Source organism: Pteronotus mesoamericanus, unplaced genomic scaffold, assembly GCF_021234165.1.
Source record: "Pteronotus mesoamericanus isolate MK-2021 breed Mesoamerican mustached bat unplaced genomic scaffold, CSHL_Meso_final contig_25, whole genome shotgun sequence".
Classification (NCBI taxonomy): Eukaryota; Metazoa; Chordata; class Mammalia; order Chiroptera; family Mormoopidae; genus Pteronotus; species Pteronotus mesoamericanus.
In genome coordinates, this window is record NW_026555105.1 from 19,182,850 (window position 1) to 19,197,053 (window position 14,204).

The 14,204-nt window shown below is 41.8% G+C and overlaps 1 protein-coding gene across 3 annotated transcripts in view; it reads left to right on the plus strand.

The window, feature by feature from the left end:
* The first annotated feature begins 4,216 nt into the window (after window positions 1–4,216).
* CDK5RAP1 (CDK5 regulatory subunit associated protein 1) overlaps window positions 4,217–14,204 on the plus strand; it is a 29,802-nt gene continuing 19,814 nt past the window's right edge. For 2 of the 3 annotated variants that reach the window (XM_054573884.1, XM_054573882.1), the window contains exons 1-6: window positions 4,217–4,308; window positions 6,908–7,238; window positions 9,533–9,636; window positions 10,365–10,399; window positions 11,424–11,524; window positions 13,626–13,836. In XM_054573884.1, coding sequence (XP_054429859.1) covers window positions 6,929–7,238; window positions 9,533–9,636; window positions 10,365–10,399; window positions 11,424–11,524; window positions 13,626–13,836 — 761 coding nt within the window. In that variant the 5' untranslated portion in view covers window positions 4,217–4,308; window positions 6,908–6,928. The remainder of the gene's footprint in view (window positions 4,309–6,907; window positions 7,239–9,532; window positions 9,637–10,364; window positions 10,400–11,423; window positions 11,525–13,625; window positions 13,837–14,204) is intronic. The other variant, XM_054573883.1, reaches the window with a different exon arrangement.

Here is a 14,204-nt window from a genome sequence, read left to right on the forward strand (position 1 = left end):
CTCTTGAACAAAAAGAATGTTAATGACTTTGTGGACCTATTTTTAAACCATCATAGAGAATCTTAGGCTCCTTTCCTGCAGAAGGGAGGACACTTGGAGCTGCTTAGTGGAACGTCCTTTGGAAGTTGTACTATGTTGGCTGGATGTGAGTTTGCCATGTTTACAACAACCTCCTTGCTTGCATTGTCCAGAAAATCACAGTGACAACAGTAATGATAGCTTACATTTAAAGTGTCTGCCAGACACTATGTACATGCATTTTCTCCCTGGATCCTTGCCACACATCTTTGTGGTAGGCACAATGATCCATTTCACAAGTAAGAAAGCTGGGATTTAGAGGGGGAGAGTGACTTGCCCAAAGTCACACAGCTACGAAATGTCTGAGCTTGAATTTTCAAAGTAAGTCTTTCTGACTTTAAGCCCTTGTTCACCTTACAGACTTTCTGGCTCTGCACTATTCATTAGGAATATAATGTGAGCCACATATGTAATTGTAAATTTTCTAGTAGCCACATTCAAAAAAGAAAATAATTTTAATAATATAGTTATTTATTTTTAAAGATTTTATTTGTTTATTTTTAGACAGAGAGGAAGGGAGGGAAAAAGAGAGGGAGAGAAACATCAATGTGTGATTGTCTCTCGTACGCCCCTTACTGGGGAACTGGCCCGCAACCCAGGCATGTGCCCTGACCAGGAACCGAACCAGTGACCCTTTGGTTCGCAGGCCAGCACTCAATCCACTGAGCCACACCAGCCAGGGCAATTTTAATAATATATTTAATTTAACCCAACAGATCTAGAATATCACTTCAACACATAATTTAATAATTTATTAATGAAGTGTTTTACATTCTTTTTCTTGTATTAAGTCTTTGAAATCTGGTGTATATCTTACACCTATGCACATCTCTACTTAGATGCCAAATTTTCATAGGAAAAACTTGATTTGTATTTAGATTTCATAAAATTTACAGTTTCAAAAACTAGATTCACATACCTAACTTCTTCTAAATGTACCAAAGTTTTCCAATAATTAAATTAGTGTCAGTTCTTATATTGAAATTAATTTAAATTCAGTTTCCCATTCACACTAGCTGCATATCAAGGGGTCAGTAGCCACATGTGGCTAGAGGCTAATTGTACAATACTAGGCTAAGCAGTTCTGATCAAGTCTCCCCATGAGGAAACAGGCCCACATGAAGTCATATAACAAGCCAGGGCCAGAGCTTGTTCTAGAAACCTGGGGAAATGCAGGTAAGCAGAGAGATTTCAGCCCTGCCCACCCATCCATCCATCTGCCTATCCATCTGTTAATCCATGCTTTTTTTAATTGATGAGGGAGGGAGGGATGAGAGGGAGGGAGAGACAGAGATGTAGAGGGAGAGGGAGGAGGAGAGAAACATTGTTCCACTTATTTATACATTCATTGGTTGACTTTTGTATGTGCCGTGACTGGGAATTGAACCGGCAACTTTGGGATATTGGGATGATGCTCTAACCAACTGAGCTACCCTCCAGGACCTGTTAATCCACACTTCATCATAGAGATATCTAGGGCTTAGCTACTCTGTGCTTGTCCTTGGGACCAGGAGCTGATTTTCTGGTAGCCAGACTGACAGGTCTCCATGCACAGGGTAAAGAAAGTCAGCACCTCTCACAATCAAATGTGTGACTCAGATTGGACAGACATATGGAAATAGCAGAGAGGCTAGTGGGGATCTGACCTGCTCTAGGGGGTTAGAGTAGGTTTCAAAAGGAGACCTGAAGCTGATGTCCATCTGAAGGGGCATGCTCAAGGTCAGCTGCTACTGCAATAATGCTGTGGAAAAAACAACACAATCTCAGTGGCCATAGCAACAGCATTTATTTTTATGCTCCTGAGGCTTCGTGTTGATTGTGGTTTGACTATTAGAAGCTGAGTTTGGCTGGGTGGTTTTGATCCAAATTGTGGGTAGGGCTCAGGTCTACTCTATGTTTGTTCCTTCTGGAGCCCAGGATGAAGGATATAAGCTCTTAGGGCAGGCTCTTCTTATGGCAAATCACTGGAGTTCAAAGACAAACAAACTGCACAAGCACATTTATATCCTCTTGCATTCTATCCACTCATTCCTTTGGCTAAAACAAGTCGTGTGACTGAGCCTGACAACAGTGGGGAAGAAGGAGGGTAGGAGTAATTGCTCAGTAGCAATTAGAATGATCATCAACCAGTAGAAGTTAGGCTGAAGAAGTAATAGAATCCTAAGTGACAGATCCCAATGTGGGATGGAACATGGTGCTCCCAAACACCTGGAATCTGGGGCTTTGTTTTTGTCATCTTCATTGCTCAAGACACAACGCTGTATGACTCCACAACTGAAAGTGCACCCTTGTGGTTGGACTGTGGTGGGTGATGGTCCCTGGCTCCCATGTGGGCCAGCATGTGTATGGGGCAGGATACTAGGGATGTTAGAAATGACTGTTGAGTGTGTGAATGTGTGTGTGTGTAGGAGGGGGCAGCATAACAGGCACCAGAGAACATCCCTCATGCTGCCAGCTTTGCCCCATGGGTAATTAGAACTGGCAAAAGAGTGGCTCCAACATTCTCTTACCTGCTGCCTCCTACTCTGGCCACAAAGGGAGAAGGTGACACCTCCCCATAGGACTGCTAGGGTGAAGGTCCAGATTTGAAAGAGCACATTTCTAAGAGACTAGGAGACCCGGGTTCACATCCTAACTCTTCACTGACTTCCATGTTGGAAGCCCTAAAAAGTGGCTTTCTACCAGCTCTAAAATTCCTCTCTCTTGTGATTCTGAGGACAAAACTGAGAGTAAAGAGGGAAGGGCCATGGTGAAGTAATAAGTAGGACTTGAACCAGGGAACTGCTGTGCCTGGAAGGACAGGGTCCGTGCTTAGAGGTCACCAGAGAAGGAGAAGGAATGTTTTCTTCCCTCAGTTCCCTCTGAAGAGATGATATTTAAGCTGAGACATAAAGGATGAGGGACCAGCCATAAAACAACTTGGGAGAACATCCCAGAAAGATAATAGTAAGTACAAATGCTCTGAGATAAACATGTGCTTGGGGTATTGAAGGTATAAAATAAAATCGTGTAGTTGCAGTATAGTCAGCTAGAGAGACCATACTAGAAGTGAGTAGTAAGAAGTGGTTGGAGAAGTGGAAGTGAGCAGAGGTCAGATCATGCAGTTTCTAGGACAGACTAGGAATTCTGAATTTATTGCAAAGATAATGCAAGTCACTTTGAGTTTTCGGCAGAGGAGTGATGTGATCTGAGTTAACAAAACAAATAAACCCTTTTAGGCTCTGTATGGTAAGTAGTCTTAAGGAGACAAGGGCAAGGCCAGAACAGAAAAATGGGGAGCGGTCAGATTGGAGACATTTTGAAGTTAGTCCTGACAGGAGGATTTGCTGACAGATTGAGTGTAGAGATTGAGGGAAATGAAAATGACTCCTCAGTTTCTCCTAGTGCAACTGGGAGGATGCTTGTGTAATTCACTGAGATGGGTACGAACTGGGCAGGAACAGGTTTTTGGGTGAGGATGTGTGTGGAAATGAAGAGTTCTGTATCAAGTCAGAAGCTGTTATTAGATACCTTAAGGGGGGGTGCAGCTTAGGCCCCTGAACTATGGATCTGTAATTCCAGCAGGGGGTGCAAGCTAGATACTTGAATCTAGAAGTCTTTAACCTATAGCACGAGGCGGTGCAATAGAGAATGTGAGTCACGCATGTAATTTAAAATTTCACAGTAGCCATATTAAAAAGTAAAAAGAAACAGGTGAAATTAACACTTAATCCAATATATGCCAAATATTATTTCAACAAAAGAATCAATATATAAGTTATTGATGAGACATTTTTCCTTCATTCGTCGACATCCAGTGTGTATTTCCCATTTAGAGCCCATTTAATTCGCACTCACATTTCTAGCGCTCACTTGCCACTTGCCGGCTACTGGCTACCGTGTGGTTCAAAGAACAGTGGAGGTTTTTCAAAGCAAGGAGCCTGGGTCAGGGCGCATACAAGAATAACCAATGAATGTATGAATGGGTGAAGCAACATCTTGGTGTTTCTCTCCAGAATCAATTAAAAAAAAATTAAAAACAAAGGCGGGAGCCTGGATCCACACGGACCTTAGCAGAGGAGGTACCTCCGTTGGAACCGCCCGGACGGAAGTCGCGGAGGAACGGAAGTCGCGCGTGTGCGCGCGCGCAGCCGCGGACGGGTGAGAGGGCAACCCTGCGCGCTGAGAGAAGCCTCTGCAGCGCTGCGCTGGGCGCTCAAGCTGCGGGAGGTGAGCGGCGCGCCGTGTGAAGTAGGCCTGCTCACGCGCCCACGGTCCGCGCCGGGGCGGGAGGGGCGGCTGAGGTCCGGCAATGCGCGGTGTTCGAGGGGAGCGTGGCGCGGTGGTCGCAGCGCAGACCCTGGTGTCAGACTCTCTGGGTTTGCACCCCAGTCCCGCTGCCTACTCACTTGTGACCTTAGGCAGGTCAGCCTTGTTCACCCCGAGCCTTAGCTTCGTCAGCTGTGAAGTGGGGGGATGATAGTAGAATCTGCCTCACGGAGTTGCAGTGAGGATTAACTGGTAATCAATGGGACACGCCCGGCACGTTGTAACCACCCAGTAAAATGTTCGGGAGGCTTTATTGTTTATATTTATTAATACTGAGGTGAGGCTGTTGTCTCATGGTTTTTGCCGACTACCAATTAATTTCTGAACGCCCCCCCCTTCACCCCCGCCAGAGTCCTCTACATTGTGCTATGTGAGCATTTTATTTGTGTTAACACATTTGATCCTTACAACAGACATGGTAGGTACTACTACCCCTGTTTTACACATGAAGAAAGGAAGCTCCCAGAGTTTAAGAAGCTCCCAGGTGCCCAAAGTTCCCCGGTTGGGGAGTATTAGGGTCAGACTCTAACTCTAGGGTCTTAACCACAATGCTCTATACTCACCATGAGAAGGGGTGTGGGCTGCAGATGTGAAGTTACGGAAAATTTACCGTTTGCCAAGTTGGGATTTAAAAAATCCTCTTTAATTCTTGCAACATCCCTGGGAGGTAGATAATACTTTTATCCTTATTTCACAGCTCAGGGTCAGGAATTTGACCTCAAGGTCACATAACAAGTAAGGGGCAGAAACTGGTGACTTTAAGGCTCACACTAAAAGTTTGCTGTTCTGTGACACTTGAAAGTAGGTCAGCACTGCTTCTGCCTCAAGTACAGGTAGCACAAACAGCAGCTGATCAGCTTGGAGAGGTAACAGGGCGCATCTGCTCATTTTACATGTTCAGCACATGCTGTGGATATGAATGAGATTTGTTTCTTGCTTTCAGGGACCTCTCAGCTTATAAGAAATGGGAAAGTATTAAGTAGTAACAGCGAAGGGTATGACTCTTGTAGAGAGTTATAAGGAGGCTTTGGGAACCTAGAGGAGGACCCCCCCACCTAGATTTTGAGGGTGATGGTCAGAAGCAGAGACCTAAAAAGTAGCGTAGGAGTTGGCCAAGTCAGTAGAGAGAAGAAATACCAGCCAGAGAGAACAGCACGAGTAAAAGCCTAGGAAACTAGTGAAAATAATTATAAGGATGTTTGGTATGGTTGGAGTGAGGCAGTCCATTAAGAGTACATGGTGGAAAGTCTGTCTCCAAATTAAAAAAAAAAATTATTTATTGACATCAATTTGTTGTTCCACTTACTGATGCATTCATTGATTCCTTCTTGTATGTGCCCTGATTGGGGATTGAACCTGCAACCTTGGTGTATTGGGATGATGCTCTAACCAACTGAACAACCCTGCCAGGGCTCCGAGTCTTGTACTTTGAGCCACCTGGGTTTATACCCGGGAGGCTGTCACTGTTTCTTATGCATTCTAGAGATAACTGTGTGCACTTACATGTACCTTAATGTTCCCACCTCCCTTCCTCCACAGATTCAGTACAGCATACTATAGGTAGTATCTAGAGCTTTGCTTCCTTGCTTTTGTCATGTATAGATTCAGCTTCACTTTCTAACAGTTGCATCTTATTCCATTGTGTGGATGTACTGTGACTTACTTAACCAGTCCCCTATTGATGATAGTTAGATCTCTTTCATTCTTTTGCTATTAAAAACACTGCTGCAACAAATATACATAGGTCATTTTGCACATGTCAGGGTATATCTGTGGGATAAATATGTAGGAATGGAACTGCTTGGTCAAAGGATTTGCGTGTGTGTAATTTTGATGGAAAGTGGTAAATTGCCTTCTGTAAAGGTGGTGCCTTTTTCCATCCCTCCAACCATGGGTGGGGAGTTTGAAGGCAGTAACCTTGGACTCTTCAAGGGTAGGAGTCGTCACTGATCAGGCATAATGGTGCCTCGTGTTAGATATAGATATATTCTTTTTGAAGGAACTCAAAGAAAGATGCCTTCAGAGAGTAAGTGGTTTTCACAGTATTGGGAGGCAGTATAGCAAGGTAGCCAGCTCTGCTGCTTTCTGCTGTGGGAGCCAGATAAGTACCTCTCAGCCTTTTTGTGCCTTTCCTCATCTCTGAACGGCATAATCATAGTGTCCGTTGCCTATATTACGTAGGATTGCTGTGAAGATTTAAAGAGTTAATATGCTTAAAGCCTTTGGAATTGTTCCTGCACAAAGTGCTACTTTATTTTGTCAGGGCTTCTCATCTCATCTCTACCACCCCTTGGTTTTGCAAACAGATTGCCTGGATTTGCGTAGCATCTCTGGCACTCCTTGTGTGACCTTGGGCAAGTTGCCTCAGTTTTTTTCACCTGTAAAAATAGGGATACTGTTGTTAAAAGTATCTTCTTCTTGGGTTTTTGTGAGGATTGAATGTATTAATACCTTTGAAGTACTTATAGTGTCCTGTACACAATGTTCAAAAATATTGATGATGCCTGTCGTTCTTTTGCAGACTTTAGGCTGTTTTAGTGCCATGCATCATTTACAGTGTGTCCTCCACGCACAGAGGTATCTGGGGTGGGGGCCACTGGCCTCTGTGTCCTGGCTGCTGCTCCGGACCTGCAGGGCACACAGCACTTTCTCCACCACCACATGTCCCAGTCCGGAAGGGCTGCAGGAAGATGGAGTTAGGAAGGATTTCAGCTCCAGACTGGCCACTGGACCAACCTTTCAGCATTTTTTAAGAAGTGCTTCAGTTCCTCAAGAGAAGCTGTCTTCTCCAGATGCGGTGGACCCTCCCCCATATCTCACAGTGGATGAACTTTTAGGAAGGCAGAGGAAAGGTTGGTTTTACTTTTTGTCTCTCTTTGGGCTTTCTGCTATTCTTTTTCCCAGCATCCATGGCCTGATTCTTAACAGTTCTTTTATTACAGACCTGGCTTTGGAGTGTTAATAGGGTGAGAAGGCTCGCTAAATTATGGAATCATCAAACTCCACCAAGTAACATTAATATAAAGAAACTTACATTGTTGATACACATGCCCGGGATAGGGGTAGAGTTCTGATAGTTCTCTCTTTGGTTACCTTTGAAAACCCTGCAATTTCTGTTCTAATTTTTAGTTTGTTTGAAGTTATAAAGCAGCTTTCACAATTGGTGCTGTAGAAATTCACTCTTCATGTTTAGGCAGAGGTTTTCTTAGAAACATTATACAATCAATTAAATGCCTTAAAAAAGTTTGGAGAGAAATTAAGGGACAATCAGACTGTTCCGTGTTTACCTTGTTTCAGAAAACATTTTCCCTTTATAATTCTTTAAAAAAAAAGTTTTATTTATTGTTTTGAGAGAGAGCGAGAACCATTAGTTTCTTGCTTCAGTTATTTATGCATTAATTGTTTGCTTCTTGTGTAGCCCTTACTGGGGATCATACCTGAAAAGCCTTGGTATATTGGGATGATACTTTAACCAACTGAGCTATCCAGCCAGGGCTCCCTTTATAATTCTTAAAGATTTGGTTGCCATCATAAGGTAAAAATTATTTGTAACTTGTTTTCATTTAACGTTTCCCCATATACTACATTATTCATAATTAAAATTTTAAAAATTGGTACAAAATATCAGATTGTGTGGTACCATGATGTTTTCCAACCTGCACTCTATAGTTGGAAATTAGGTTGTTTGAAAATTTTTATATTATAAATAATACTATAAGTGTCTCATCTATATCTATGTCTATGTCTTTATATCTGTCTCCATATAGAGAGAGAGAGAGATAGATAGATATTGCTTCTGTTAAATTTTTTTTCCCAGAATAAATCTCTAGGAGTTGAATTAGTAAATCACAGAGTATGTATGCCTTGTGACCTCTCCTAGGTTTTTTAAAGTCCTTTATAATTTGTTTCCTTCAGTCCCTCTCTGGTGGTTTCTTTTTTTAGACAAGGAAAGTGAGCCAAGGAAAGTTTTTAAAAAATCCTGATCTTTCCTTTTCCCTCCCTCCCTTCATGTTTTCCCCTCTCCTTTTCTCTCTTTTAAAATTACTGCTATTTTCTATTCATTTTTATGTAATTCTTTGTTGTTCAACTTTTAAAAAGATTTTATTTATTTTTAGAGAGGGAGAAAGAGAGGGAGAGAAATATCAATGTGTGAGAGATACATGGGTCGGTTGGATGCCTCTCCTGCACTCCCATGCTCCCAGCTGGCCTGCAACCCAGGCATGTGCCCTGACTGGGAATCAAACCCGCGACCTTTTTGGTTCACAGGCCGGCACTCAATCCACTGAGCTACATAGGCCAGAGTTCAACTTTTTATTTAGAATTTATTTGAGTCTGTGAATTAAAGTGTGCTGGTGAGGGCAGGGGTTGATACAGGAATTTAGTTTGAAGGGGCTAGCCCGAGGGTGAAGTTGCCATTCTTAAAATGCGGTGCAAATGTGTTTTATGTCATTATAACTATGCTTGCGTTCATTTAAGATGTTTGAAGTTACTGTAGGTATCATCTTTATTTTGTGGCTTTATGTACCCTCTTGCTTCTGTTACTACCTCCAGAGGTTGGACAACCTCATTGGAGAAGGAGGAGTATAATATATGGATTTAAATTTTCCTCTATCCCTGGCTAGTGTGGCTCAGTCGCTTGAGTTCTGGCCTGCGAACTGAAAGATTGCTGGTTTGATTCCCAGTCAGGGCACATGCCTGGGTTGCAGGCCAGGTCCTCAGCGGGTGGCGTGTGAGAGGCAACCAATCCACATCGATGTTTCTCTCCCTCTTTTTCTCCCTCCCTTCTCCTCTCTAAAAAATTTTTTTTTATTTTTCCTCTAAGTTGATAATCAATGCTGTCAGCTAATCCCTCCTTTTCTAATAGTTTTTATAACCATATTTCCTTGTTTCTTACGTGCATGTTTTCCCTGTATTTTAAATGACATGGCCTATAGTTGGTGTATGTAAAAGATGTAGTATTTCTTTTGTTCTGAAAGGCTGTTAATTTTGTGGTACATCTGTAATTAATGGTATCTTAGAATTGAGGCAACTGGGGACTTAATGGGTAACCAGTTGCACCAAATATTTCTGGGGCATTTGCAAAGGAGACTTTTTGAGGTACGTGATCCCTTTTGCCTGCCTACCATGGAACCCCCTCTCTTTGTAGTCTACCTTGAGACCTATGGCTGCCAGATGAATGTGAATGACACAGAGATTGCCTGGTCCATCTTACAGAAGAGTGGCTACCTGCGGACCCGTAATCTCCAAGAGGTACACGTATTTCCTGTTTCCCTATGTTCCCTGGGCCTGGGCAAGACTCCACATTTGTGCCAGTTCTTAGGTGCAGTTTCAGGAACAGGGTATGACCTGCAGAGAGTGAATTCTTGAGTAAAGTGTATAGCATGGGACCGAAGTGTACATTTATTTCATTATTTTTGAAAATTTTATGGGTACTCACTTTCAGGCAAGGAACGAAGATAACAATGGACTGCATGTCCTGACTGGCATGGCTCAGTTGTTTGAGCATCGTCCTGCAAAGCAAAAGGTCAATGGTTTCTGTCCTGGTCAGGGTACATGCCTGGGTTGTGGGCCTGGCCCCTGGTCGGGGCATGGGTGAAAGGCAACCAATTGATGACTTCTCTCTCTCTTTCTCCCTTCCCCCCTCTCTAAAAATAAATAAATAAAATCTTCTGTAAAAAAAAGAAGAAGGGATTCTTTAAAAAAAATGGATTGCAAGGAGTTGGGGATGGAAATTAGTGTTGAATGGGCACAGAGTTTTATTTGGGGCAGATGAAATAATTCTGGAAGGTTAATAGTGGAGATGGTTGCATGACAATCAGAATGTATTTAATGCTAGTAAACTGCACACTTAAAATTGGTTAAAATGGTAAATGTTATGTATGTTTTTCCACAATAAAAAAGAAGGGCCATGGATGATGATTTTACAAGTCTAATTTCGAAGATCATAATTTTCTTTTTTTTCCTTGCTCTCCACTCAGGCTGATGTGATCCTTCTTGTCACATGTTCTATCAGGTGGGAATTCGTTCTTTACCTAAGAACAAATATATCTTATATAATAATGCCAGATCTAACAGTGTCAGGAGACGAACCAGTGGATTTGTAGTTTTATGCAGTGCAGACACTAATGGTAGAACTGGTCAACAGTTGCTGAACATGTGCTGTTTTTCAGGTCCTGTGCTGAGTACAAAACATGCACTGAGTAATTCTCACAATACCTCTGTGAAGTAGGTGATGTTCATACCCATTGTATAGATGAGGAAACAGAGTGTGCTGAGTTACTCAACTTTTCCTAAGTTTTTTTCTTGTAGCTAATGGCACATGTTTATGATGTTGTTCACATCATTAGGACTAGGGTGCAGCATTAGGTCTGGGGGACAGTTCTGAGCAGAGATGAGTGGCACCCATCAGAAGTAAATATACTCTATTTTGTACTTTGTTTCTATGTACAAGGCATGTTAATGTTAACGTTTCCTCAGATGTCTGTACAATCAATTAATCCAGCGTTTTTGTTCTGAGGGTCTCTGCTACAAGACACAGAACTAGGTGCTTTGGAAGATTCAGAAATGAACCCTTCCTTCACAGAGTCTGGCTTTAAGGAGGTTAGTCTGATCTGGGAACTAGGACAGATGCACAAATAGATCCCATATCTGGTGAAAAGCACTAGGTGAAAAAAATCAAACAATAAAAATGATAAATGCTAAGTATGGGAAAAGTATAGTTAAAGTGATATGGTAGTTAAAAGCAAGGAGAATAAACTCTCCAGCAGTAAAGTTGGGGAAGGCTTCATGAAACAGATTGTTTTTGAGTTTGGCTTAAGGGCTTGTCAGGATTTCAAGGTGGGCAGGAAGGGCATCATTCTAGGATTATTAGAGCAAGTGTTGCTTCTTCATTTAGCTCCCTGCCTACCTTCTGTAAGCCTAAAGGTTAGGTATTCATTTAAAGCATTGAAGGTTTTTATTCTATTCCCATTGTTCTACCCTTTTAGATTGCTCTGTAGTTTATTTGCAGGTTCAGGTCTACCTGTTGATCTCTGTAGGGAGAAGGCTGAACAGACCATCTGGAATCGTTTACATCAGCTTAAAGCCCTGAAGAAAAAACGGCTCCGTTCCCGAGTACCTCTGAAGATTGGGATTCTAGGTATCTGATAATTTGCAAATTTTGTGAGTTTCAAGACTTGGGCTCCATGTAGCTTTCTGTGCCAGGGTTTCCCTTAGAGTCCAGATTTCCAATGTGTGAAAAAAATCTTATATACCCTGTGCAACTCTTGTACTTAATGTTAGAAGCTGTAGAATTAAATGAGATAAAGCCCACAAAAGGTCTTTTCATAGTACCTTGAAGTGACAGGTACTCAGAAAGTGATCTATCCTTCCTGGAGTCTAATGTGGCTCATAGTGGCAGAGTTATGGATAGGACAGCATTTAGAGTCTGAGGGGTCAGCAAGCATAACTATACAGTGTAGGCACGTTTCATCTTGACTCCTGAAGTATGCCTAAGAGAAGATCTAGATCTGTACTGATCAATATTGTAGCCAGTAGCCACATGTGGTTATTTGAATTTAATTAAACTTAAATAATACTAAAAATTTACTTTTTTAGTCTCACTAGCCATATAGTGACTTCTCAGTAGCCACACTTGACTGGTGGTTACCAGTTTGAACAGGACAGATAAAGAACATTTCTATCATCTTAAAAGTTCTACTGGAGAGCTCTGATCTAGATAGCTAGGAAGCATATTTTAAAAATAAATATTCTATACCCTGTTGTTTCTAGAATTTAGTTAATATACTTAACCTTAGAACAGAATATGTCCCTTTAGAATATTTAATCCCTTTTGATGATGGTTCAAAACATGGTTAGAGCATATCCTGTGGTACAGATTAATGTATTAAGTGATACAGGAGGATGGAAGGATTAGCTGAAATGTTTTGTTCCATTTCAGTTCCTTCATTACAGAAGTCCCTGGGTAAATATTGGTTGGGAATTTTAGAACTCCCCAAAAGAGGTTTTTAATGGTAAAATGTATAACATAAAATTTACCATTTTAACCCTTTTTAAATGTACATTTCAGTGCCATCAAGTACAATCACATTGCTGTGCAACCATCACCACCACCCATTTTCAGAACTTTTTCACCTCCCCAAACTGACACTCTGTACCGTTAAATGATAACTTGCCATCCCCCTCTCACCTCAGCCCCCGGCAACCACCACTCTACTTTCTGCCTCTATGGGTTTGACTACTCTAGGGACCTCATGTAAGTAGAGTCATACAATATTTATCCTTTGGGGACTGACTTATTTCACTTAGAATAATGTTGTCAATTATGTGCCAGAATTTCCTCTTTTTTTTTTTTTTTAAAGAGGAGATTTTGTTTGTTTATTTTTAGAGGGGAAAGGAGGGAGAAAGAGAGGGAGACATATCAACGTGAGAGGGAAACATCAACTAGCCACCTCTTGTAGGCCCCCCATCCAGGGGCTGCACCTACACGCCCCCACCGGGGAGTAAACTTGCAACCTAGGCGTGTGCCCCGACCAGAATCAAACCTGTTACATTTTGGTTTATGGGACAATGCTCCAACCAAGTGAGCCACATCAACCAGGGCAGAATTTCCTTTCTTTTTAAGGCTGAATAATATTCCACTGATGGACATTTGGGTTGCTTTCACCTGTTGGCTGTTGTGAATGTTGCTGCTACGAACAAGGGTTCTTAAAGAAGTATTGTCAAAGGATCTTTGTAATAAAATGGACTTTTTATTAATCTCATAGTCTTACTAATAAAAAGGGTTTTTTAGGATATGGAAGACACCAGCATGGATGGTTAATTCATTTCTTACAGGTTTTAGCAAGTATTATGGGCAAGAAGAGGGATAAAAGAGTGTAAATGCAGTTGTATATTAAATTTTATTTTTAAAAATACTGATGCAAAATATTTTTTATTTTTAGCAATGAGTAATTTTCAATTGAAAAAAAGGTGGTTCACGTCTAGAAAGGTTTTTGGGTAGTGGTTTAATTTTTCCAGGCATTTAACTGAATTGCTTTTGAGCCCTTTTCCTTGTTATCTTGTGTAGGAAGATGGAGGTTCCAGTGCTATGGAAGTGTTGGGCAAGTTTGGGGGATGATGCTAAACTTTCAGAGAAGTTTCTGCGCCCTGGTCTCCAGTGCAACTGTAGATAATGTATAGTAAGAAGACATGAGACCATATGAATTCAGGAACAGGTGTTTATTTCTTTTCCCTTCCAGGTTGCATGGCTGAGAGATTGAAGGAAGAGATCCTCAATAGGGAGAAAATAGTGGATGTGTTGGCTGGTCCAGATGCCTATCGGGACCTTCCTCGGCTGCTGGCTGTTGCGGAGTCAGGCCAGCAAGCTGCCAATGTACTGCTCTCCCTGGATGAGACCTATGCCGATGTCATGCCAGTCCAGACGAGCCCCAGTGCTCCTTCTGCTTTTGTGTGAGTTACCGACCGAGAGATAGAGTCAATTTCTTCTTTCTCACTTTTAAAATAACTTGTTAAGCCCTGGACAGTGTGGCTTAGTTGGTTGGAGTGTTGTCCAGTAACCAAAAGGTTGCAGTTTTGATTCCTAGTCAGGGCACATACCTGGGTTGCAGGGTTCAATCCCCTGATTCAGGCGTGTGAGATTCCTAGTCTGGGTGCATGACGAAGGCAAACAATCAATGCATCTCTCTCACGTTGATGTTTTTCTTCCTACCTCTCTGTCTAAAAGCAATGAAAAAATGTCTTTGGATGAGGATTTAAAAGAAATTAAAATAACATGTTAACGTTATCACATTAAAAAATTTAATATATGTACACAGTAC